This window comes from Crassostrea angulata, chromosome 10 (genome assembly GCF_025612915.1).
Source record: "Crassostrea angulata isolate pt1a10 chromosome 10, ASM2561291v2, whole genome shotgun sequence".
NCBI lineage: Eukaryota > Metazoa > Mollusca > Bivalvia > Ostreida > Ostreidae > Magallana > Magallana angulata.
Window position 1 is genome coordinate 2,227,472 of NC_069120.1, and position 27,741 is coordinate 2,255,212.

General features: G+C 38.6%; 1 protein-coding gene across 2 annotated transcripts; it reads left to right on the forward strand.

Annotated features, from left to right (window-relative positions):
- The first annotated feature begins 789 nt into the window (after window positions 1-789).
- LOC128166209 (sushi, von Willebrand factor type A, EGF and pentraxin domain-containing protein 1-like) lies at window positions 790-26,819 on the forward strand. Of its 2 annotated transcripts, XM_052831214.1 has the most exons (34): window positions 790-1,588; window positions 3,857-4,112; window positions 4,425-4,601; window positions 4,888-5,049; window positions 5,141-5,320; window positions 5,513-5,692; window positions 6,516-6,716; window positions 6,871-7,119; window positions 7,202-7,438; window positions 7,620-7,811; window positions 7,907-8,031; window positions 8,785-8,860; window positions 8,947-9,087; window positions 9,246-9,470; window positions 9,801-9,962; window positions 10,222-10,383; window positions 10,796-10,957; window positions 11,048-11,197; window positions 11,384-11,497; window positions 11,621-11,734; window positions 11,822-12,023; window positions 12,584-12,741; window positions 12,824-13,022; window positions 13,332-13,504; window positions 13,612-13,848; window positions 15,115-15,282; window positions 15,655-15,828; window positions 16,094-20,845; window positions 21,264-21,437; window positions 21,801-21,983; window positions 25,943-26,038; window positions 26,146-26,241; window positions 26,350-26,443; window positions 26,521-26,819. In XM_052831214.1, exons 1-34 carry the CDS (start codon window positions 1,076-1,078, stop codon window positions 26,609-26,611), a joined length of 10,575 nt encoding a protein of 3,524 aa, XP_052687174.1. In that variant the 5' UTR covers window positions 790-1,075; the 3' UTR covers window positions 26,612-26,819. The 2 variants fall into 2 exon arrangements, with proteins under 2 accessions (XP_052687174.1, XP_052687175.1); XM_052831215.1 differs by lacking the exons at window positions 15,115-15,282; window positions 15,655-15,828; window positions 16,094-20,845; window positions 21,264-21,437; window positions 21,801-21,983 and having other exon boundaries at window positions 793-1,588.
- The last annotated feature ends 922 nt before the right edge of the window (window positions 26,820-27,741 follow it).

Sequence of the window (27,741 nt, forward strand, 5' to 3'; positions counted from 1 at the left end):
TCAGAGCACGAATAATATTGCCAAGTTAAAAGTCGATGACCGGATTATAAAAAAATTATACCGAATCGAATCTTGATATCTTTTACAATGAACTATTACATGTGGATCACAGGTTTTGGCGTTATATGGTTTTTTCATAGCCTTTATGTGTATTATTAGGAAAGTTTATTTTTTATCATGAGAAAATCATATATAAAGGTTGATGTACATGTATTTTTACATATTACCGGTAGTATATAATAGAAATAAAGTATAGTTTTTACATAATTTATTATATATTATTAATATTAATATTAATATATATATTAGAAAATACATATACATAATTATATAGATATAATGATCCATGGATCATACTGTCCATATAGACACCACCTTGTCTGTGTGTCTGTGAGCGGGGTTTCCGTGTGACGCAATGACTCGAAATGCTTTCGACATGTCTCATGTCTGCTAGCTCTAGATCTGACATTCTAAATTCTTGAGTTTCGACATTTTCTTCGTTCAAAAATGCGAATGGTTTGTGACAGTTATGACGCTATCGTCAAATCATTCTTTAAACAAAACAATCACCCAACATGCTTTGTAAATGTATGTACATTATACATCAGTAACATCAATCGACACCCCTAACTTCTTCCACCCCCACGGCCAATGGATAACATGTATTCTAAAATATGAAAGTTATGAATTCCGAATTTAACGAACATTAGTGGTCTTTACAACCAGACGGGCATCTCATATAATTCGTGTTGCTGAGGGATTATCATAACAGTACAGTTATACGCGTATTTTTTCCCGGTGAGGCCCTGGAAACAAGGTCAGACATCACTGTTCCTCGCACGTACAAAAACGTACGCAGCGTAACATATGTAAATATTTATTCTACGATGTTTCAAAAATTTACAGATCTGATTATCAGTGGGAAAATCAGTGTTGAAATGCCAGGCTAATTCGCAGTCATTGATAACGTCCATCTCCCCCCTCAGAAAGCGCGATACTTCTCCCTACATTCAATGGTATCAAATGTCCGCGCTCTGGAAACAAGTAGCAGACGATCTCATTTCTGAGCTCGGCAATGTATGTTTCCTTATGGATATGGAACGTTTCCTGTTTCTGTTTCCTATTCATTAACCTTTGTGTTTTGTCGTCTGCCCAGGACGATGACGACGCAGACGTTATCAGCAATGAATCGGTTCTCCGGCGAACAAAGGAAGAAATCGCGTCAAAGAGTAAAGTGGACACGTTGGGGCCTGTATTGAAGCGTCACATCCAGGCGTTAAGGCGGGTGAGTAACAAGAAAGTGGATATAATTTTCCTGGTGGACAGCTCCTCAAGCGTTGGGCGCCGTGACTTCGAGTACGAGATCAAGTTCGTCCGGAAGCTGCTGGCAGACTTCACGGTCGATTCAAACCACACGAGAGTTTGTGTGATCACATTTTCCTCCAAAGGTCGCGTCCTGAAGCAGATTGACTACGTGGGTCAGCCGCTGGAAGACAAGAATAAGTGCACGCTGCTGGAGGAAGATGTCCCTAACATTCAGTACGTCGGGGGAGGGACGTTCACCCTTGGAGCATTCCTGGAGGCCAAGGTAAGAACTTCAAACAGATTACAGGGATTCATTGTTAATGCTCTAAGATAAAAAGAATCAGGTGAATTATTCAAATAATTGAGATTAATGTTGCGCCATCCCTTTCCTTCTCAACCTCAAAATTAGATTAGGTTATATATTTAAAAATAGGAATTTATCTAAATGAAAACTATGACATTGAATATGGAAAAAAGTTTTGTTATTGGAAGACGGACGTCAGACGCATGACGACGAGAATATATTCAGTAAACACATTAGTCCCCATCCCAGGGAAATTCCACGCGTGTAGATTTCACTGTAGGTTAGATAACATCGGACTCTCTCGCTAGAAGAATCTAAAACCAGAAATCGGGCAAAAACTAAGCATTCTACGATTCATTTATAATTGTACTTAAAGGGGAACTTGTTGTGTTTTTTTTGGTGTTTACGACAAATCTAGACGATAAAATAATGAAAATTAATGATGTAGAGAACAAACTAAATCCCGGAACTGTCTGTAGTGTACACATTACATGTAATGTAGGGAAATCTGAGCGTGTGTGATACGTGAATTTAATTTTATGAATTATTTTGCTTAAAGAAAGGGGTCACACTCTATATGCGCATTGCCGTGTTGTTAGCCAGTTTACAGTCTGCCCAAGGTTACTGTCCTTTCTGATATATTTCATTTTATCAAATAAAATATACAACATGACTAAGTAGTCATGTTGTATATTTGATTTGATAAAATGAAATATATCAGAAAGGACAATACTATACTCTGTTCCGAGTTTTTGCTTCCACCACTTTTCGCTGGATATTTCGATCATAACTACCTTTTGTGCTAAAACTACGATTCATCCACTAATTAGAAAAATGCCCATATTATCTGTTTTGAAAGGCCCCTTCCACCGATTCATGTTTCAATACAGAATCCAAAATAGAAAGTCTAGATCTACGGGGAGTTTGCATTGCATCAACCATTAAAAGCCCGGATGATAACATTAAAAATTTTGAAAGGGTTCCGAGTGAGTCCCGAATGGTGTAAACGATTCCCATTATAAATCTTCGTAAGAAAATTGTTTTCGTTCCAGTGAACTTTTATGAGTGTAATATGATAATATGTCAATAAAGATATCTTAAATATTTTCCATTTTATCAATTTCAACTGTATTTCTTTCCCAGGTATGTGTATTTTAATTTAGAATCATTAAAAAATGATGGAAGCAATTATAACTTGGGACAGACTATAGAACTGTTTCCGTCACTATTTGACGAATTTTAGCGAGAATACACATACCTCTCAAAGCAGTAAAAAGAGACACCTCGCGCAATTTTTCAACATTGTCATCCGGGTATTTTTCATGTCGTTTCCATTGCAAAATCCCTGTAGACTCTCTGTTTTTGGTTGTGTATTAAAAACTTTTAGATGTGACATTTCAAAACAGAAAAAGTGTTTTTTCTCATTTTAGTGGATAAATGTAGTTCGGGCACACAGATATTTCTGACTATCGAAATATTAGGCAAAAAGTGGTCGAAATAGGAATTTGGGAGGTTCATAACTTGTCCTTTCTTCATTTCCATGATATGTTTGAAAGTTCTAACAATCAATAGATATGCCACAATCATAACATGCGCGCATCTAGAAGGGTGGGGGTCGGGGCAGGACACCCCCTCCCCGGAAAATTCAAATTTCTTAAATTAAATAGTAGAATTATTGAAAATAGGTCTCGGATCCTCCCCCCTCCTCCTCCCCCGGAGTATTAAAAAAAAATCATCAATATTAATTCTTTCAAATTATCATTCATACAGCAGTAGACGTTAAACTATAACTGGTGCTGAGATTTGGCGGACTGTTTTATGAATAAGACACTAGAACAAACAAAAACAATAAGTGAGGTGTTTCACTTCACTTACGCTGAAAGCCCCAATGAGTCTACTGATTTAATCGTGTTCAGTCCTCGACGTATGTGAAAAAAAATAAAGTTTCTCCTTTGCAGCGGTTTTTCTAGTTTAAAACTATCATGACTCTTAGTAATATATGAGCAAATTCTGACCAAAAGACAATCTGGCGCAATTTAAAACATCACATTGTAAGGTGTAGATTCAAGATTGTTCAAAGATTTATCACAAGGCCAATAATTCGTCCACATAAGGGCTGCAGTGATTTTTCATAGGGTATGCTGGAAAATTCCGTAAAAATCGTTATCATTGGGGCAAATTAGAAAGACAAATACGTTAAACGTTGTCTCTTTAAGAACTCTCATATGCTTAACCCTTATTTCTCAGGAGGTCCTGAGAACATCAAGGAGAAACTCCCAGAAAGCTATATTCCTTGTCACTGATGGATTCTCCAATGGCGGCGACCCAAGGTCGGAAGCAAAGTATCTGCGCGACATCGGCGTCAAAATCTTCACGTTTGGCATCCGGAACGGGAACGTCCGGGAACTTCACGACATGGCGTCCGACCCCAAGAACGAGACGTGCTATATCCTGGACACGTTTGAAGAGTTCGAGGCGCTGGCTCGCCGGGCCCTGCACGAAGGCATGTTATGTTTTTTTTATTGCAGGTTCAAATATTCAAGAATGATAATTAATTGTGAATGAAATTTCACTTGAAAGAAATCAATTCCAATGCTTGTGGACAGAATTAAGAATACTTTTGCAGTGAAATCTCGCATTTTTGTGATCATGCATTTTAAATGTACATGTACATATACATATAATGTACATATACACGGGCTATATTGTATATCTATTAAAATATACATGGCGAACATGAAAGAAACATACATGAACAATTCACATGTATCCCAAACAGTGGTCCTCAATATTTCTTTTATAAATTTCTATGTAGATTTGGGTACAGGTTCATACGTGACACAGAGGACAGACAAATGTGAGCATCTCTGCATCAATCGGTCGCCATGCTGTGACAAGATGGCGACCTGCCGCTGTGGCACCTATACGGGTAACTTTGAATGTCTCTGCCGGAAGGGATACTACGGGACCGGACTCTATGGAGAATGCTTCCGTAAGTTTCAAATTCACAGTAAAAATAAAACGTTATCATGATCAACATTATTTTGTTGTGTTGTACATAGATACATAATCAAAGATGTCTAAAGGTATGTCATCAGGTGCCGTTTCTTATTCGGTAGATAAAAAATACAGTAATGACAGCAAAAGCCACATTTTCACTTTTCTAAATTAAAAAAAAACCATATTAATTCTCTGAAACTTCAACAAAGTCAATTTCAATATAATGAATTAAATCTGAATTGAAAAAAAAATAAGTTTGTTATTCACCTTCATAACAGCGTGTCCACCGGGTACGTATAAAGACAATCAAATTCTGGGCGATGAATCCACGTGCAAAAAATGTCCAGATGAGAACCAGTCTACAGCTTTGGGGGCCACGCACGTGAGCCAGTGTTCATGCAAGAAAGGTTTCCGAACCTTCAACGGGACGGGCTGCTCAGGTAAAGCCAATCACACCTTATTTGTTTTAGTCAATTTTCCAACCTATTTTTGCATGGAAAAAAATATTAGTTACATGGTCATTTGTTGCAGTGCTTCGTTGTCCCGAGTTGAAGAAACCAGCCAATGGTTACTTCGTGAACGACTACTGTGACAGCGTGTTTAATGCGGCCTGTGGAATCAAGTGTAAGCCTGGGTACGAGTTACGGGGGAACAGTCTCAGGATCTGTCAGGAGAACGGGGTCTGGTCAGGAGAGGAGGCCGAGTGTGTCAGTAAGCACTGCGTACTAAGTGATTGGTCAACTGATTTCCGTACTAGCGATAGGCATAAACTACTCTGTGACAAGTCGAGCAAAAGGCCTTTATTTTGAACATAATTTATAGTGGTTTTTAAGGTAAATGTTAAAGCCTCTTTGGCTAATGAGAAGTTGTGATGATATAACCCCTCATTATCTATTGCTGCAGTGAAGACCTGTCCGCCATTACCTACACCCAAACACGGGAACATGATCTGTGACCGTGACGACTTTTCCTTCTCCACGGTCTGCCGCTTCACGTGCGATACGGGCTACAAGCTGGTGGGCTCCCGGAAACGGGAGTGTCTGGCCATTGCCTACTGGACGGGGATCCCCACCCGCTGTAAGGGTAAGACAGGAGCAAGCCAGGCGCAAGATAGACACAAAATAGACACTAGGTAGACACAAGACAGACACTAGGTAGACACTAGGCAGATACCAAAACAGACATTATAGGCAGATACCAAACAGACACTAGATAGATAACAAAAAGACATCAGACAGATACCAAACAAAAACTAGACAGATACCAAAACAGACACTAGACAGATACCAAAACAGACATCAGGCAACATACACTAGACATACTCCAGATAGACACTAGACAGACACTATGAGACACCAGACAAATACATCAGATAGGCACAATATACTAGACACCAGAGAGACATAAGCCAGACACAAAATAAACACAATACAAACACAAGTTGGACACAAGACAGACACAAGACAGACAGGCTTAATCAAGGTAGTGAGCATATAGGCATTTTAAAATTTAACAAATTAATGAAGACGACAGTGTAAATAATAAAACATTTGTATGTAAAAAATAGAACAACAAAATGGGCTTCATTATTAAGGCGATTCACTTCAGTAAACAGCTTAACACAGTCTTGCCAGAGATATCAATTTGATAAACAATGTTAAGATGGCCCGTACATTTAAGAGGGAAGGGCCACAACATCATCTCCATATTCAATACATTCGATTAACTTATCGTTATTGACATATTGGCACACTAAATCTGTTTTTTAATTGATTTATGAAACTATATTATTTAATGGAAAATTTTGATAAAATCTAATAAAGGTATTAACCTGATAAGAAGTGTTCCCTCTATGTCAGTCTCTTAGTCTCATGTATAGACACTGCTCTTTTCCCTTTGATTACAGAGATCACCTGTCAGCCCCTCCCCCAGGTCAGGGACGGGGTGGTGAAGCCCCTTATCTGTACGGCTAAAGAGGTGTCCTTTGGGACCATTTGCCAGGTGGAGTGCCTGTCCGGGTACTCGTTAGTGGGTCCGGAGAGGAAACAATGTACGCCGGAGGGGATGTGGGCGCCCGAGTCCTTCGGCGAGATGAGCCGATGTGAAGGTACACAAGTAGAATTTGCAGCAATCGATTGAAAGCAAACTAATCAAAATTTTTATAGGGAAATAGATAATGTGAATTTTTAATTTCTTTGTGTGGTGTGTGATGGGATTTACATATCTGATGTTTTTAAGGAAAGATTAATTTCAATCCACAGACAAATCTCCACCTTTCCTGCTTTGTCCCGCGGATATTAAGTTGGTGGCGCCTGACGACGACAATGCAGTAGAGGTCAACTGGCAGGTGCCCCTCGCGCTGGACAACTCCGGACTTCTCCCAATCATGACGGCGGTGCCGGCCGTGGAGCCGCCCAAACGCTTCCCCATCGGTCTGACTTACGTCAAGTACATAGCCGAGGACTTCAGCGGAAACAGGGAAAAATGCAGGTTCTCCGTGGACATAGCAGGTCAGTGAACAGCCAACACACGTTGTTCGTCACTGGAACTTTGTTTGGTCCGTTTTCTCAATGTACATATTGTGTTTGGTAGATGTTACCCCTCCAAGGGTTGACAGTTGTTTCTCCCCAAATCCTACCGTGTCATCCACTTTTTATGCGGAAGTCATCTGGGATGAGCCACAATTTAGCGATAACTCTGGGGAGACACCGAAAGTGGAAAGGACGCATGCGCCTGGACTGTTTCCGAGAGGGATGACCATAGTTATTTACACAGCGTCTGATGAGAGTGGAAATAACAGTACCTGTAAATTGGAAATCGAAGTTATACGTAAGATGTCCTTGTGTCAACATACTTTGATGATTTTTTCAATTAAAAATAGTGAATAATCGGAAAAAATAAAGCAAAAAGTTAAAATTATATCAGTTCAAGGTACAGTTGTAAGAACAATAAAACCCAATATAAATGCTCCTTTGTATTTCTTGCAATCGCAATTTTTTTTATATTTTAGCTCACCCGTGTCAGTATCCCCCAGAGCCAGTGAACGGACGACGGCATTGCTACGAGACAGCGGAGGGGGTATACTGTAATGTGTCGTGCAATGAAGGGTTTGCCTTCGCCATACCACCCGCCGACCTTTATTTCTGCGCCTATGATAATGTGTGGACTCCTGAAGATAAAATGCCTTACTCAGACTGCTCAGGTTAATATCTAATGCATTTATAATATATACTGTAATTGGCCTTTAAAAACAAGATTCAGGTTCAATTTTAGATTTTAATTTTATTTTCATTGTAGTTAAAACTGTGACCAATAGTATAGAGCTCCCGGCCTCCATTACATATATAGCAGAAGTTCCCTGTCGTGATCATTTAGTATTAAACCAGATCCAAACGGACTTCCAGATAACTCTCTCTGGTGTGGTAAGTACTGACGTTTAGATAAATGACATTTGTGCTAAATGGTATCATGACGTTCTATGGTAAGCGTTAAATGTCTCTCACGTTTAGATAACTCGTATATTTGTACGTCAAATTTGATAGGCATTTTGACGTTCTTGATAAGGTTTAGATAATCTCTTTAACGTATAGATAAAAGCCACTTACCCGATTAAAATATTGACGTTTAGAGTAATGGTGTTTGTACTGATTGGTTTATAGATTTAATCTCTCCTACGTTAAGATAAAAATAGTCTTTGTTATGAGCGGTTTATTGATGCTTTCTCTTTAACGTTTAGATAAATAGTATATCTAGCCAATTAGAACATTGACGTTTTTTCAGTAACGTTTTGATAAATTGATCTTCGTAATGAGTAGTACGTTGACGTTATATCTTTAATGATGATATAATTGGCTTTTTGACGTCCTTTTTTTAAAATAATTTCTGAGCTTAGTGAAATATAGACGTTCCCCTTTTTTATGTTTTTTTTAAATAAACGTCTTTGTACTTAGTTTTTTTCACTTTCAAGATAAATCGTTAAATATTTGAGCCGTATACTGGCGGTTTTTTCTGTAACGCTAAAATAAATTATCTTCTTTACTATGTAGACTAGTACATCACCATTACTTACTACAAGCTTTTATAAATGAGTTTTGTGCTGAGTGTATTTTTTAACGTTTTGATCAATAATCTTTAATCATGGTGGTGTATTACCGTTTTCTCTCTTCCACGTCTAGATAAACGGTCTGTGTGCCGCTAATATGATCTGTGAGGTGGCTGACATGGAGGCGACCTGTGAAGAGGAGGACGAAGGTCAAGGTCATTTATGATTGGTACTATAATATTTAAAATATCTGTAAAATATTTTCACGCTTGCCTTTTGTTTTGATTGTTTTTAGATTTCAACCGAATCAAGATAATTCTGGGACGAAGACGACGGCGTGACATTGTCCGGATCGTGTCCAAGGAGTCCGGAGATAGCGTGGGGGGATCTGACGCTCACGTCGCCAGCTCAATCACGTTTGACTTCATTGTTAGAGGCAAGCCTGCTCTCAAAGATTGATCTCATCTCAAAACAATTGTTTTACAGAGAATCAATGACAGTTTTGACGTTAATGCTTACATTTTGTATGGTGTCTAAAATCTATGCACCTGTGTTTTCTGCACCTTACCCTGGTTCTCTCTGTCCGTTATCTAGGTCAGTACCAGAAAAAGGCCCAGCAGCTACCGGCAGCCAATCAAACACAGGAGGTCACGGAGCAGCTCAAGGGGATGCTGACGGTGGTGAAGACGGAGGGGGGTGGGGGAACATTGGACATCAAAGTGGGCGGCACCAAGGCCAAGTTCGCCAATCTGACCATCAGCAAGGCGGGCCCCCGCTACAGGTGTAAGGAGGGAGGGGTGTTGGTCAACACCTCCTGTGGTGAGTAGTTATTTTACATCCAACAACAGAAAAGAGAAAAAAGTATCATGGATGGAGCATTAATAGATATTGTGGTTAATGATATTGGTTACTAATAACCATTGGTTTAGTACATTATACATGTATATATGAAATAATCAAACAATATCAAGGTTTATGTATTTCCTGCAGAAGTTATCCACAAGACAAATAACTAATACGGAATAAGGCATATTAAGTCTCTAAAAAATGAAAAAACCAAATTGATATTTTAATTTCATTTAAACCAATCAAACATCTCATATTTCTTCTTTAAATCTTTTTTTTTTATTTCGCATTAATTACAAACAGTGAAGTGCCCGGTGGGGACATTTTTCAACGTCGTCTCTAAATCCTGTTCCGGCTGTCCGATTGGGACATACCAGCCGCTAGAGGGCAGTGTGGCGTGTCTAGTGTGTCCAATCAACACCACGACAGACCACAACAACTCCAAGTCTGAACAGGAGTGCAAAGGTCAGACAGAGATATAATCTATAATTTCTGGGGGGGTTTATATCATAGTTTCTATATATAGCGCAATGTTAATTTTAGGTACAACTTATAAACAAAACAATCTGGCCTTCTGTAGTTGTAAAATATGACAAATAAATTGTTGATATATCTTTTTCTCTTTGATCGATGCGAAATACGAATTAAAAAAACATTGCCTATATACCATTGAACACAGATGAATAATAAACAATTTTGGTTCTACCTTAATGGCCCCCATTAGCCCAGTGTCTGCCGGGCACCTACTCATGGGACGGGCTGGAGCGGTGCGCCACCTGTCAGGTCGGGTTTTATCAACAGGAGTATGGACAGACCACGTGTGTAAAATGTCCACCTGGAACAACCACAAAACGGAGGGGATCCAGGGTGCTGGAAAAGTGTGAAGGTGTGTCCTGGAGTTACTACAGATAATGAGTGGAATTTATGATTAACTCTTAGTATAGTTACACGCAGTAATTTCATTCTTACAGAATAGTGTCACATAAAGTTTCGTTGTTTTTCAAATCATAATAATATTGTATCATTTCGTATTATATCATGTATGGAATCGAATTGTCTCATCAAATGAGAGTATATTGTATAATGCGTCACTTTATAGTATCGCTGTGTATTGATTGATTTTATGCCGCATTGCATTATAACGTATCTTGTTCTTATGATGTATGCTATTATAGAAAACAATAAGATACACACATTCCCGTGTCATATCATGTATAATTGTCTTTGGCTAGGGATATGGTAGAGGTTATTTATTACCCTGAATTCACAATAGAGACTCGTTCTCGATTGCATTACAGAGCCCTGCAAGCCAGGTTACGTGTCTTCTTCCGGACTGAAGCCTTGCTTCCCGTGTCCCAAGGGAACTTATCAGTCAGATCCGGGACAGACAGTCTGCTATGAGTGTCCCAGAAAAGCACTGACGATGTTCACGGCGTCTACTGACGTCACGAACTGCAGCGGTACGTCACTCGGCTACACTATATTTAAATGTTAAAACATGCATTTACGTTATTTTGGTAGACATTGAATTCAATACTTTCGGTTAAAAGGTTCCAAAGCGATCTCCGATAACCAGCTACAGGCGGACGAACCGGAAGTAGTAGTGTACAACGACTGCTTCGAGAGCAAGTGTCAGAATGGCGCCACCTGCCGGAGAAAGCTGATAGGATTCACGTGCGACTGTCCTCCAGGATATAAAGGTACAAATAAAACTACAAACTGTTTTCCCTCTTTAATCTTTCGCTAGTTTCTGTAATCCATGTGCGTAATTGTTGGTTCCTTGTACAGTTGTACCAAGATCTAGATGTATGTGAGAGTGACATCACGTATTTATCTACTAGTAACAAGAACAGAACTTGACTGGGAAAAAACATTTGTACATTTAGGTTTATATTGTGAATCCCGTTTGGACCACTGCGAAGGGTCGCCATGTTTAAATGGAGGACAATGCAACAACCACCTCACTAACTTTACCTGCACCTGTGCCGCAGGGTTTACAGGTATGTGGATATCCATCCTAAAACAGCCAAACTCATTATTGAATGTTTCCAAATATGGAAATCTGAACTAAAACGATGCTATTTACCTTTAGTTAAACAAATAATATTAATTTTAAAATTCAGGAAGTAAGTGTGAGATAAATATAGACGATTGCATCAGCATGCCATGTGAGAACAACGGCACTTGCCAGGATCTAGCCAATGACTTCGCCTGTAGCTGTCCGGAATTCTTCAAAGGTCTGAATATCACTCAATAAATAATGCTTTTGATTGGAAACTTCCACATTCCTTGAATAACGTTGTTAAATAATTGCATTTGAACAGGGCCGACTTGTAATACAACAGTTGACTTCTGCACCCCCTCCCCGTGCTTGAATAACGGGGTGTGTCAGCAAAGGCTAGGAGGGTACAACTGCACCTGTCCTACAGGATTCCGGGGCACCAACTGTGAAATCAACCATGACGACTGTGGAAGCGTTCCGTGTCAAAATGGCGGCACATGTGAAGACGGAACGGCGTCATATCGGTTAGATTTTGTTATGATATGAGTGTGGGAGCAGTAGGTTATAGATGTGGATCATCACAAAATGGCGGACCTCTGATCGAATCGACATTTCGTTTTACTTTTATTTAAAGGATTTTATAGACGACATTATGTAACTTACCCAATAACCGAGTGTCGGCCTGGTGATCCGCACATTCCGAGTTCGAATCCCGCAGAGGCTTATGTTGTAACTTACTGAATTAATTTTTTAGGTATTCATTTTTAAACCTAAACGTACGCATTTTCTGCGACGTGCACAGTTTATTCATCATTATATCTTTCATAATCAAATCATTTAATGTTAATTTTAGTGACTTTCTCCTGACGGGTATTTTATTCCACTTTAAGATTTCAAAGCCGTAGCACAAAAACATAGAAAACTACATGCAAAAGTGACCAATGCTCGAATCCCTGTTATCTTTATTAAGGGGGATGTGCGGCCATCTTGTACATTTGAGGATAAGAATGTAAACATTTCTTGAACTGGCTTGTTTCTGCCCGAAACTGCAGATTATCAAATTTAATACATTTCTTTTATTCAGATGCCAGTGTATGTTGGGTTTCACTGGGGAGCAGTGCGAGGTGGACATCGATGACTGCAGTCCCGACCCGTGTCTGAATGCGAGCAGGTGCGAGGACCATGTGAACGGCTTCACCTGTCACTGTCAGAAAGGTTTCATCGGAGAAAGATGTGAGAGAGGTAAATCGGTAGGGACGGGACCCTCGCTGATGTTATTTTGAAATCAAGAACAAGCTAGCGTTATGTATTAATATTTTATCAGAGCTTGAAGTGGAGTATCTGTTAGACTTCCCCTTCGCCGGAACCTTTAATTACACTTCTACCACTATCGACAAAGACCTGGCATCGGCAACCGTCTCGTTTTGGATGAGAACAGATGACGTCATTAACCAGGGAACTCCATTTTCCTATGCATCGAGTCCAGAAATGGACAATGCCTTTACCCTAACAAGTTATGATGGGTATGTGCATCAATTTTAATGGGTTTTCTGTCTATGACGTTATCGGAAACCAACAGGCAGCCTCGCATACTCTCACTGACCGTTAGCAACTCGAACTTTTCTTACAGTTATGAATCATCTTAATTGGTGACATGAAAATGTGAGGAAACAACATGAAATCAGAAAAGATCATGGATTTTATTTTTGAGAGCGAGAAATATTCGGCGATTTGAACCACCCTCAGTTAAAGTTAGCGAGACTGACGGTGGGTTTACGAGGATGTAGTCTCTATATATTGACACACGGCCGATAATGTTTTGTATGTTGTAGATTTGTTGTATATGTGAACAACCAACAAGTGAGCACTGACCTGAATGCCAATGACGGGGAATGGCATCATATCGTGTTCACGTGGTCATCAAATCGAGGAGGGTGGAAGATCTACAAAGACGGGGTGACGTTCGACACTGGGTACGGGCTGGCCCCTGGCCAGGTCATCAAAGGTTTGTTATCTACTAACATCTCGCCGCCTCTGTGTAATCCAACTTGCCATAACGTTGTTTATGATAAATCTTTCGGAGATTTAACATTTTGACCCTATGACCCCTAGGTGGTGGGACATTTGTGATTGGTCAAGAACAGGATAGCGACGGATCCTACAACAGCGCCGAGTCGTTTGTAGGCCAGATCACCCACCTTAATGTCTGGGACAGGGAACTGACCTTCACCGAGATAGACAACATGAAAGTCTCGTGTAAGAAGTTCGAAGGTAACGTGATTTCTTGGGTGGACATCCAGACTGGGCTCCATGGCGCTCTGAGGCCGGAACCTTCCAACTTCTGTGAAGGTAACGAGTGATTGAGAACGTTTGAATGGTAACGCTAACATCAGGGCTGTGCTATTCCAGTCAAACAAGTGTTAATTATTAATGATTGTATTTTATATTATGTGCTTGAACTACATTGCATATTTTTCATCCTCTTGTCAGAAACTGCGAAATAATGGTGTGAAATCGAGCGACGCATGCATGTTTTATATATGTATATACATGTACATTTTTTGAAGTTAAATGTAAAATTATGCATTATCATATTATGAATATAAAAGCTTTTGTATTAATTGTCATCTTATTCGTTGTAATATACTATATATATGTAAGAGTGTAGGATATTTAACCTACAGCTTTTCGTGGAAATCAATTTGATCAGCTACATGTAATGTAAAGTTTGAAGTTTGCAAAAACCACGATTTTAAATAGAATCTAAATATGTTAGACAAAGAGGCCCAAACTTTCAATAGTATTGCTATAATTGTGTAACATTGATAAGAATTTTAACAGGGAAAAAAGTTAAATGCATCCGTGTCTAAAAAACAATAGAAGACTTTATAAATATTAGAAAATTATAGTGTTATAACTTTTGTTTATTTATTTGTGTAACTTCAGTGTCTGGAATGAGGTGGTATATGAATGAATCGGGGGTGACACAAACGGTATCTGTTTATTTACTCAAGCGTGACTGTGATATATGTGTGAAAGCAGAGCTCCGTCTCATTACATGTATTTGAAAACTTTGTAAAGTGAAAAAGTCACAGATCCATAATTGTATCTTCAAGTTCCTGTTATAATGTAAAATGTCACTCATGTGCTGCATTGCAAGTTCATGTAAATTTAATATAGTCCCCGGGTAGAAAATAAAAAAAGTAAAAATCGAAAAAAACGTCGTTTTCCTTTGTAATTTTTGCAAAACAAAATGCGTTTTCATAAACATGGCGTGACAAACACGTGCCACTAACCTAATGCATGTAAGATATAAGTAACATAAAACATAAAATACATGTATATAATTGCTTGACGACTTAACTGATCTATGTACGACTGAATAGCAAGCTTCCATACCGACTGCTTCAATATACAAGGCAATCACTAATGCTTCTGGCTTCAGCAGAGACCAGTAAAACGACATGCTCCGAGTTAACGGTAAGACGGCTGTAGACTAGTGTCATGCCCTGGAATAAAATCGTATTTATATGGCTACTTCGTAAATTTATACAGCGGCAAAAGTTAATTAAAAGCATTTCAACTTGACTTACTCTCGCGTTTCTCTCTGAGCAGGGTGCCCAGTGCCCGCCACTCCTGTGTACGCACATGCTGAGTTCTCCTCTACTGACCCTGGGGCTACCGTAACCTACTCCTGCCTGCGGGGGTTTGAATTCTTGGACCGGAACGTACGACAATGCTTGGTTACGGGGGAATGGAGCGGGGCGGACTTTCAGTGTTTACGTAGGTGCATCTTTGGTTCGGGTCAAACAAGACTCGACCAAAAAAAGTTATGTTTCATTTTATGATGAATTGACTTCATGTAAGGAGTGGAATATAGTGCTCTCCCCCATACTTCACATTTGTATTAACGAGTCAGAGTTGTATATGTTTCTCTCTCTCTCTCTCTCTCTCTCTCTCTCTCTCTCTCTCTCTCTCTCTCTCTCACGCATGGTTAATTAGTAAGAAATACCACATATTGTATCATTATAATCTCTGTGTACCATTGTGCAATGGTGTTGAGATTGAAATAAATGAATGACAATTGAAATCGTCATAGTTTTAAACTCACATGAAATATAATGAGGATGAGAATATTTCTTAATTTTATAACAGGTGTGAGATGTGGGTATCCAGAAAGACTCATTAATGGAATAATAACAGGAGGGAGGTACGATTACGAGAGCACGATCCGCTACACCTGTGACAACAACTACAGGCTGAGGGGCCCCGAGAGGCGTTACTGTAATGAGAACGGTACCTGGGAGGGCAGCACTCCAACTTGTGAAGGTGAGCGCAATACACCCCTATGCTTGTTACATTGTATGTCTCGAACAGCGAATCATAGAGGTCTAATTTTAATACGATTGAGGTAAGCTTTTTGCACAAAAACATTTAAAAAGGTATCAAAAGAGTTGATCGGTGAAAGAATCAAGGACTCGTATAAAACATATAGCTCATTAACACACTTAAATATCAATATATGGTTTTAGTTTTTACTGGCAGAACTCCAAAATAATGTATTTGAGCTAAATGTTGAATTTTTCTTTTGTAGAAATTACGTGTACCCTTCCTCTTCTGTCAGAAAATACCATATCGACACCCTCTAAACAACACTACAAGGCAAGTGATACGGTGATATTTAGTTGTAGAGAGGGATACAAACTTCTAACCGATCATGATTTTGTTTTTTGTCAAAAGGACGGCACCTGGGACCAAAGTGTGCCTACTTGTGACCCCCAGACTTGTAAACACACGCCCTCGGTCCCTAATGCCGTGGCCCAAGATACAAAAGCCGAATACTCTGTCGGTCACACTATGACCTTCACCTGTAATTTTGGGTTTCGGTTGTCTGAAGTTAATCCAACAGGACAGATCAGTTGTTTACCAAACGGTCACTGGGAGAGCAACATCCCTGTGTGCGAAATTGTTACCTGCCCTAACCCACCTACAGTTCTACACTCCGATTCAGACATTGGGCGTTTGACCTATCTTGGTCGTGTAACGTATAACTGTGACCCAGGATATGAACTCTTTGGCCCGACAAATGTTATAGAATGTTTAGAGGAAGGATCATGGGATCCTTCACCCCCAGAATGTTTACCTGTGGAATGTGGAGATCCAGGGTTAATCGCAAACGGACATGTTACTTCTTTGTCTTATACGTTTAAAAGCGTGGCATCCTACAAGTGTAATTATGGGTATGTCCTGAGAGGAAACGGTTCACGTGTTTGTCAGTCAAACAAGGAGTGGAGTGGTACTGCGCCTGTTTGTTCCCCTGTCTCATGTGGCCAACCGGAGACTATTGAAAATGGTGTGTTTGAAGAGAATGGCGATACATATGGAAGTATAGCAACCTATGGCTGCTATCCAGGGTATGATTTACAAGGTGAGGCAGAGCGCACGTGCGAAGCAAGTGCCATGTGGTCTGGCTCAGCGCCCGGATGCACAAAGAAAGAATGCGGTAGTCCCCCGCCTGTTATCCACGGCCATCAAACATCCAGTGGAGTCTATTTCCAGGACACCGTCAACTACACTTGCGAAACAGGATTTAGATTGAACGGTTTTTCTTATCTGAGATGTTTGGCAAACGGAGAGTGGGGACCGTTACCGCCGGTATGCGAAGCTATAACTTGTCCAACACCGGAGGTTATACAAAATGGGAACTACACTACAACTGGTGATGTCTTTGGTTCCAGGGTGGAGTATTTCTGTTTGCAAGGGTATATACTAACAGCGGAATCAATAAGAGTTTGCCAACCCGACGGATCTTGGTCAAGCAAAGTCCCATCATGCGCTGCAGACGATTGCCCGATTCCTCTACCAGTTGAAAATGGGAGATTTGATTTTAAGGACAGATCGCTTGGATCCGTTGTGTTGTATTTTTGTAACACGGGCTACAAGCTTAATGGCACTGACTTCCGGCGTTGTGAGAGCACACTGTCGTGGAGTGGCGATGAACCAGTTTGTACCCCAAAGTCTTGTGTGGAACCGGACGATATATTAAATGGAGAGAGAAATGTATCTGGTATGCTGTACAATTCAATAGTTACTTATGAATGTGATATTGGTTACAACATGACTGGTTCGTCGCAACGAACGTGCCTATCGTCAGGTAGCTGGTCAGGAACGGCCCCCTCATGTAATCCTATTGTATGCGACACCCCGACCAAGGTCATCTCAAATGGCAGAAGTTTTGGCAACTCATCGACCTACCAATCGGTTGTAACCTATATTTGCGATCCTGGATACAACTTAAACGGGGCATCCAGGAGACAATGTCTCATTTCTGGACAATGGGATTTCGAAATCCCAATTTGCGAAGTTGTGCATTGTGCTCGACCTCATCTTAGAAATGGCATTTTCTCAAACTTTAAGACTGAATACTCCTCAATCGTGACATTTCAGTGTCGCAGTGGTTATGTTTTATTTGGTGCGTCAGAAAGGACTTGCTTGGAAAGTGGCTTTTGGAGCGGTCGAAGCCCCGTGTGTGTTAAAGTGAAGGAAAAACCAAATGTGGAGTATGCTTCTGTGTTGAGCAATGGTTACAACATTACATATTCCTGCCTTTATGGTTACAGGCTTGTTGGCGACCCTACACTTCAGTTTCAGGAAGATGGACAGTGGCATGGCAACACACCCAACTGCGTCCCTATAGAATGCAACACGACCAGTCTAAATATTGATAATTTCATGAATGGGGAAATCGTTGTTGGTAATATAACAGTAGGAAGTTCCGCTGTATTTACATGTAACACGGGATTTACTCTTACAGGGCCATCTTCAAGAGTTTGTTTGTCAGATGGTTCATGGAGCGGATCCAATCCAATATGTAATATTGTGTACTGTTCTGGAAAGTTTCAAATAGATAATGGCATTATCTCTGGACCATCTAACCATTTCAACTCTTCTCTACAATTTACTTGCGTGCCTGGGTATCGACTTATCGGTGATGATATAATTACTTGCCTCGAAAATGGCTCGTGGAGCGGATCTAGCCCAGTATGCGAAAGAATTTCCTGTTCTTTACCAAACGACACAATTGTTTTAAGTGCATCATATTCCACATTGACTGTTGGTGGTAATGTTCATTATACATGTCCACAAAATTATAGAATGATTGGAGACTCACTCAGAACTTGTTTAACATCAGGTGAATGGTCAGGCATAGAGCCTACTTGTAGGGTAAAGCAATGCCCGATACCAATCATAAGTAATGGTAGAATTGAGATGACTTCTAGAAATATAGGCTCGTTCATTACCTACACATGTAATGAAGGATATATACTTGTTGGATCAGTTGGAAGATTTTGTACCACAGCGGAAACCTGGACCCAGGAAGATCCAACATGTGAGGTCATTAGATGTCCTTCTCCACCCACTATTTACGGTGGTATTGTTCTTGACAACGGCAGGGCCGATTTTGTTTATGGCGATATGGTAAGATACAAATGTAATGAAGGCTTTGTGATTCAGGAAGGGGACACAGAGCACATCTGTCAAGGATCTGGAACCTGGTTGGGTCAGTTACCCGTATGTGCTTCCGTCGCATGTGGACCTCCACCAGTGATCCAAAACTCTGCCTCCAAACTATTGAATACAACTTACACGTTTAATTCAGTGGTTGAATACACTTGTAATGAGGGTTATAGAAGCCAAAGTAGCCACTCTCTGACAAGTAAATGTCAGGCAAGTGGATCGTGGTCACTCGTCTCATTCACATGTTTAAAGGTTCAATGTTCATCTTTTCCAACGATTGCGAACGGAAACGTACTTGGCGATTCAATAACTTTTGGCAGCAATATATCTGTTCTCTGCGATGTAGGGTTCATTATTACCGGGGAGAGTCATATAACATGTTTGTCAAATGGAAGCTGGAGTATCGCACAGTTTCCTAGCTGTAAAAGAATAGCGTGTCCAATTCCTGATATCATTAGTAATGGAAATGTTCGATACAATGAATTATATGTTGGCGATAGTGTTCAATATTCTTGTGCAACTGGCTTTGAATTAGTCGGGAACAGCAAAAGAATCTGCACTGGAAGCGGTCAGTGGAGCGGAAATAAACCGTACTGTCAAAGAGTAGTATGTAGCGATCCTCCCATACACCCGAACGCTGTCGTTTCCATCAATACTACCGAATATTATTCATCTGATGAAATAACGTATAGCTGTCTACCTGGATATACAATGACTGTCCAAGGCAGATTATTGTGTAACAGCAAAGGACTGTGGGAGGGAACAGCACCGACTTGTACCAAAATCAAGTGCGAACAACCAAGTTACATAGCGAATGGTGATCCTCACTTCACAGACATTACATTCGGTAGCGCCGTTACATATACATGTCGATCGGGTTACGTTCTGTCTGGATCAACTTCAATGACTTGTCTTGAAACAGGTTCCTGGAGTGGAGCTAGACCCACGTGTAATCCGGTGGACTGTGGACCTGCTACTCCCATAGAGGACGGTGTAATAGTGGGCGATGTGTACACCTACGGGAACAGTGTCACTTATATCTGTGATGAGGGATTCGAACTCACTGGTGCAAGTGATCTCATATGCCGGGCCGACAGGACCTGGTCCAACCCTCCTCCTCTGTGTCAGAGAATTAATTGCGGACCCCCTCCAACAGTTTCTGACGCTGATATTTTAGGGAACAACTTCTTCTTTCAAGGCGTTGTGACATATACGTGTCATTCAGGATACAAGATGAGAGGAGATGCGACCATTGTGTGTGGTTCAAACGCAAAATGGTCCAGTAACGTCACTAGATGTGAATTAATAACTTGTGGCGAACCTCCTGAAATTCCTAACGCTCGCGTATCAGTATCTGGACAAAGAAGCAATTCTCTTGCGACCTATATGTGCAGCAATGGATACACGATGGTCGGCGATCCTATAGCTGTGTGCACAAACACTGGAGTTTGGTCTGTGAGTAAACGGTTTAGCTGTGATCCTGTAGACTGTGGAAGTCCGCCATCGATTACAAATGCTACAGTTAGTTATAAATCAACTACTTTCTCCTCCTACGCTGTGTACCGATGTCAGCAAGGGTATTTTCTTCAGGGAAACGATAGAATTCAGTGTGGAGGAAGTGGATTGTGGGATTCTTCACTTCCGGTTTGTGTAATGGAGCTTTGTCCCGCACCTGATCTTCCTCCCAATGTTATAATTGACAGCGGAACGTATCGTTCTGGGGATTCTCTGGTGTTTCGATGTTCTGATGGTTACGACTTACTGGGTAGCAAGACGATAGCCTGCACAGCCTCTGGGACGTGGAGTTCTAGCGTTCCTAACTGTCAAAGTAGGTGGTGCTGCTAATGCGTTTGTTTGTTTTTGCTTTGATTGTTTTTATTTGTAAATTTCAATTGATTTATTATTTGTATTTTGGGGATTTTTTGTTTGGTTGGTTGTTTTTGTGTGTGTTTTTTTTTTATTGGCTGTTTTTGATCTTCAAACTGATATCGAATTGGCATAAAAAAGTATAACCGACTATTCTATATTTCATGGTTTCACATGTAAATTTTATCTAATCAGTCAGTCACATTTGGTATCTTATTCGTCACTTTTTAATGTTATAGTTGACAATTTTGAATTTAACAAAATTGTATTAATGTGGACAGCACATTAAATACTAGTATTTGTAAATTTACAGAAGCTTATCACCATCACTTTTATTGTGTTTGTAAGTCATTAGCACCTTTTTCTTTATCCCCAAACAGTTGTACATTGTCCGAGAGAAACCGGCGTTTTAAATACACAAGATTTCAACCAAGAATTTCCATATGGAGAAACAAGATCAGCTAGTTGTAAGGGTGGTTTTGAGACGGCCGGAAGTTTAGATGTTACCTGTCAATCAAACGGGAAATGGTCAACACCGACCGGATATTGTAGAAGTAAGCTAGTCAAATACATGTAGACAAATACTTACGGTGGATAGCAATCTTAACAGAGCATATTACTAAATTGATAAAATGATTGTTTATATAAATATATTTCGGGTGATAAATTAATTCAAAATTTGCAGAATAAAATTACATATACAACTATCGGTATTTTTAATGTATATTCATGTTAAAGAGGAATAAGTTTGAACTTATTCCTTTTTTTAAAAACTGCATCTTTTTTAATTTGTAAAATAAAATGAGACATTTAGTAAACGGTAATTTTTTATTTTGTTTTGCAAGGATAATATGAAGAATATTGTATTTTCAAAATGCATGAGTGAAACACTTTTGACATAGATAATTTTTGTTTAGAATTTTTTTGTGGGAAACCCCCTGTGACAGACATGATAAATATCATCAGAGTGCAAGGAAGGTCTTATTCTTATCGAGATCAAGTCCGCTACCAATGTAGACCTGGAATTCAACCAATCAGAAACCCTCCAATTATCACGTGCTTGGACACTGGCCAATGGGATGGACAAATAGCGTGTCATTGTACGTACTTTTTAAGAAATACAGAGCTCTGATTTCTCTTCGTTTAAGGTACATGTATTACAGTGTGAATTCTGAGTAGATTCTGAATCCATTCACTACATGTACATTGGTTTTTAAGAAGACTGGATTGTCATTAATTAAACTACCCACCAGATCTACCTTCTAATTTCAGAAGGATTCTTCTTGCCATTACTAATTAGTGAAAAAGATAACAAAATCAAATACGTACCTTAATATAAAATGTTCTTAATGTAAACATTACAGAATGAATAATATCTTATCAGAATAACAGTGTATAGATGAGTTTATATCACAATAACGGTGTAAAGATGAGCTTATATCACAATAACGGTGTATAGATGAGTTTGTATCAGAATAACGGTGTAAAGATGAGTTTGTATCACACTAACTGTGTATAGATGAGTTTGTATCACAATAACGGTGTATAGGTGAGTTTGTATCACACTAACTGTATATAGATGAGTTTGTATCACAATAACGGTGTATAGGTGAGTTAGTATCACAATAACGGTGTATAGGTGAGTTTGTATCACACTAACGGTGTATAGATGTGTTTGTATCAGAATAACGGTGTAAAGATGAGTATGTATCACAATAACGGTGTATAGGTGAGTTTGTATCACAATAACGGTGTAAAGATGAGTTTGTATCACAATAACGGTGTATAGATGAGTTAGTATCACAATAACGGTGTATAGATGAGTTTGTATCACAATAACGGTGTATAGGTGAGTTTGTATCACACTAACTGTGTATAGGTGAGTTTGTATCACAATAACGGTGTATAGGTGAGTTTGTATCAGAATAACGGTGTATAGATGAGTTAGTATCAGAATAACGGTGTATAGATGAGTTTGTATCACAATAACGGTGTATAGATGAGTTAGTATCAGAATAACGGTGTATAGATGAGTTAGTATCAGAATAACGGTGTATAGATGAGTTTGTATCACAATAACGGTGTATAGGTGAGTTTGTATCACAATAACGGTGTATAGATGAGTTAGTATCACAATAACTGTGTATAGATGTGTTTGTATCACAATAACGGTGTATAGATGAGTTTGTATCACAATGACGGTGTATAGATGAGTTTGTATCACAATAACGGTGTATAGATGAGTTAGTATCACAATAACGGTGTATAGATGAGTTTGTATCACAATAACGGTGTATAGATGAGTTTGTATCACAATAACGGTGTATAGGTGAGTTTGTATCACAATGACGGTGTATAGATGAGTTTGTATCACAATAACGGTGTATAGATGAGTTTGTATCACACTAACTGTGTATAGATGAGTTAGTATCACAATAACGGTGTATAGATGAGTTTGTATCACAATAACGGTGTAAAGATGAGTATGTATCACAATAACGGTGTATAGATGAGTTTGTATCACAATAACAGTGTATAGATGAGTTAGTATCAGAATAACGGTGTAAAGATGAGTTAGTATCAGAATAACGGTGTATAGATGAGTTAGTATCAGAATAACAGTGTATAGGTGAGTTTGTATCACAATAACGGTGTATAGATGAGCTTATATCACAATAACGGTGTATAGATGAGTTTGTATCACAATAACGGTGTATAGATGAGTTAGTATCACAATAACGGTGTATAGATGAGTTTGTATCACAATAACGGTGTATAGATGAGTTTGTATCACAATAACGGTGTATAGATGAGTTTGTATCACAATAACAGTGTATAGATGAGTTAGTATCACAATAACGGTGTATAGATGAGTTAGTATCACAATAACGGTGTATAGATGAGTTTGTATCACAATAACGGTGTATAGATGAGTTTGTATCACAATAACGGTGTAAAGATGAGTATGTATCACAATAACGGTGTATAGATGAGTTTGTATCACAATAACAGTGTATAGATGAGTTAGTATCAGAATAACGGTGTAAAGATGAGTTAGTATCAGAATAACGGTGTATAGATGAGTTAGTATCAGAATAACAGTGTATAGGTGAGTTTGTATCACAATAACGGTGTATAGATGAGCTTATATCACAATAACGGTGTATAGATGAGTTTGTATCACAATAACGGTGTATAGATGAGTTAGTATCACAATAACGGTGTATAGGTGAGTTTGTATCACAATGACGGTGTATAGATGAGTTTGTATCACAATAACTGTGTATAGATGAGTTTGTATCACACTAACTGTGTATAGATGAGTTAGTATCACAATAACTGTGTATAGATGAGTTAGTATCACAATAACGGTGTATAGATGAGTTTGTATCACAATAACGGTGTATAGATGAGTTAGTATCACAATAACGGTGTATAGATGAACTTATATCACAATAACGGTGTATAGATGAGTTTGTATCACAATAACGGTGTATAGATGAGTTTGTATCACAATAACGGTGTATAGATGAGCTTATATCACAATAACGGTGTAAAGATGAGCTTATATCACAATTACGGTGTATAGATAAGTTTGTATCACAATAACAGTGTATAGATGAGTTAGTATCACAATAACGGTGTATAGATGAGTTTGTATCACAATAACGGTGTATAGATGAGTTAGTATCAGAATAACGGTGTATAGATGAGCTTATATCACAATAACGGTGTATAGATGAGTTTGTATCACAATAACGGTGTATAGATGAGTTTGTATCACAATAACGGTGTATAGGTGAGTTTGTATCACAATGACGGTGTATAGATGAGTTTGTATCACAATAACGGTGTATAGATGAGTTTGTATCACACTAACTGTGTATAGATGAGCTTATATCACAATAACGGTGTATAGATGAGTTAGTATCAGAATAACGGTGTATAGATGAGTTTGTATCACAATAACGGTGTATAGATGAGTTAGTATCAGAATAACGGTGTATAGATGAGTTTGTATCAGAATAACGGTGTATAGATGAGTTTGTATCACAATAACGGTGTATAGATGAGTTTGTATCACAATAACGGTGTATAGATGAGTTTGTATCACAATAACGGTGTATAGATGAGTTAGTATCACAATAACGGTGTATAGATGAGTTTGTATCACAATAACGGTGTATAGATGAGTTTGTATCAGAATAACGGTGTATAGATGAGTTAGTATCAGAATAACGGTGTATAGATGAGTTTGTATCACAATAACGGTGTATAGGTGAGTTTGTATCACAATAACGGTGTATAGATGAGTTAGTATCAGAATAACGGTGTATAGATGTGTTTGTATCACAATAACGGTGTATAGATGAGTTAGTATCAGAATAACGGTGTATAGATGAGTTAGTATCAGAATAACGGTGTATAGATGAGTTTGTATCACAATAACGGTGTATAGATGAGTTTGTATCAGAATAACGGTGTATAGATGAGTTTGTATCACAATAACGGTGTATAGGTGAGTTTGTATCACACTAACGGTGTATAGATGAGTTAGTATCACAATAACGGTGTATAGATGAGCTTATATCACAATAACGGTGTATAGATGAGTTAGTATCACAATAACGGTGTATAGATGAGTTTGTATCAGAATAACGGTGTATAGATGTGTTTGTATCACAATAACAGTGTATAGGTGAGTTTGTATCACAATAACGGTGTATAGATGAGTTTGTATCACACTAACTGTGTATAGATGAGTTTGTATCACAATAACGGTGTATAGATGAGTATGTATCACAATAACGGTGTATAGATGTGTTTGTATCACAATAACAGTGTATAGGTGAGTTTGTATCAGGATAACAGTGTATAGATGAGTTTGTATCACACTAACTGTGTATAGATGAGTTTGTATCACACTAACTGTGTATAGATGAGTTTGTATCACAATAACGGTGTATAGGTGAGTTTGTATCACAATAACGGTGTATAGATGAGTTAGTATCAGCAAAACACTCAGATAAGTGCGATGTCCACTCTTTGTTAATTTCAGTGCCGTGTAGGGGTGGATGTCAAAATGGCGGGTCCTGCCTCGGGTACAGAGGCTGTAAATGTCCACCTGGATACGGCGGCAAACGGTGCGAGAAAGGTGTGTCATTCTTATACAGTGCATTTATCTTTTATTATATTTGTCAATTAAACACAATCATTCTCTTCTAGAGGTATGTACTGATTAATAACCATCGTCTATTTTAGCACTTTGCATTCTACCATGTTTACATCGAGGACATTGTATTTCACCTTACCTTTGCGCATGTCCACCTGAATACACAGGATCCCGATGCCAAAAACGTAAGTATTTTGTTCTCATATAAGGAGTCAATAAAAACCTATCAATTCGTCTAAGTGTCTACTTAGTGGACTTTCTTGTTTTATTTTATATTTATTTGGTGTTTTCAGCTGTTTGCAACCCCCCATGTCAAAATAACGGAATCTGTGAAAAGCCGAACGTATGCCACTGTCAACATGGCTTCCAGGGTCCTCGCTGTGAAAAGTAAGAAATTGTTTTAGTGCAAAGGAATACATAAAAGAGTTTTTTATCCTTCTATGAGAAAAATCTTTGTTTCTTAGGTCAGACCTACGTACTTTTGAACGAGCGGCGCGTGCGCGCCAGACGACAACAAGTCGGCCAACCGTGACGGAAGGATGGTCTTGGCAGTGAAGCGTCACCTAGCTGGACTATTTGCGCCAGTTCTGTCAATTTTCTTTATATTCTATGTCATAAATTCTTTGTTTTATTACATCAGAGTTAGACAAAAGAAAATATAACTGTGGTAAACGACGAACACGTCGTATAAAAGTTGATTTATTGTTTTTATATACAGTAAAAGGAAATTTTCGTATTACCTAAATAAACTATTTTTTATTATTTTCTTTTTTGTTTTCGTCAATATAGAGTGCCTTGGTTTGTTTAAGAATAAAATAGAGGATATTCGTAATGATTACACGTATATGAAGGAATAAAGAATAATCGGTGATACAATATTGATTTTGAAAATTGTAGTCCAGTGATCTAAGGCAGGATTTGCAATGTTTTTTTTTCGTTTGAAAACTATCGATTAAAGTTTGATATTAATGCCAACTTGAGTTAAAAGAATTTATAAAAATTGTCATAAGGAAGAAATATGAGAGAACAATTTTAATTTTGAGATTAAGTTTGCAAACTTTTGTTAAAATACCCCATATTGTCGCCGAGACCCATATATGAATGTTAACCCATGAATTGGAGGGGAAAAAGACTGTAAAATTTGATGGAAACGAATGGGAACAATATTTAATAATTTGATATAATGTCACAATAAACAGGTCCAAATTGATAGGTTTCGTATGGAATGCTGTGCACAATTTCAACCTAATATATTTAATATATTAGGAATGGAAATGTGAAACAATGGATTCAAAAAGTCATCTATTCTATAATTATCAACATACACAAAACATTTGGATTCAATACAGGGAAAGCTAATTAGACACTTGCAAAAACTCGAGCAATAATTTTTTTGTAGGCACTGTCCGTTTAAACCACAGATCTATATATTGTGAGTAACTCGCCCTACACTTTCCGCCGTGACGTTAATATTAGTCAACCTGCGTTCTTGGTAACCTCGATCTGAAAAGTTCTATCCATCAAAACTAAAATCGTGCATTCAAGAATTGGCTCATTTTATTTATTTAACATTTTTCATATCATAGTTTTTTATGTATACCATAAATAGGTTCCCACTAAATATATTCACTCTTTATGGAATCATTCAATATTATTTCATTGCAAGCATATACTTTGATGCAAAT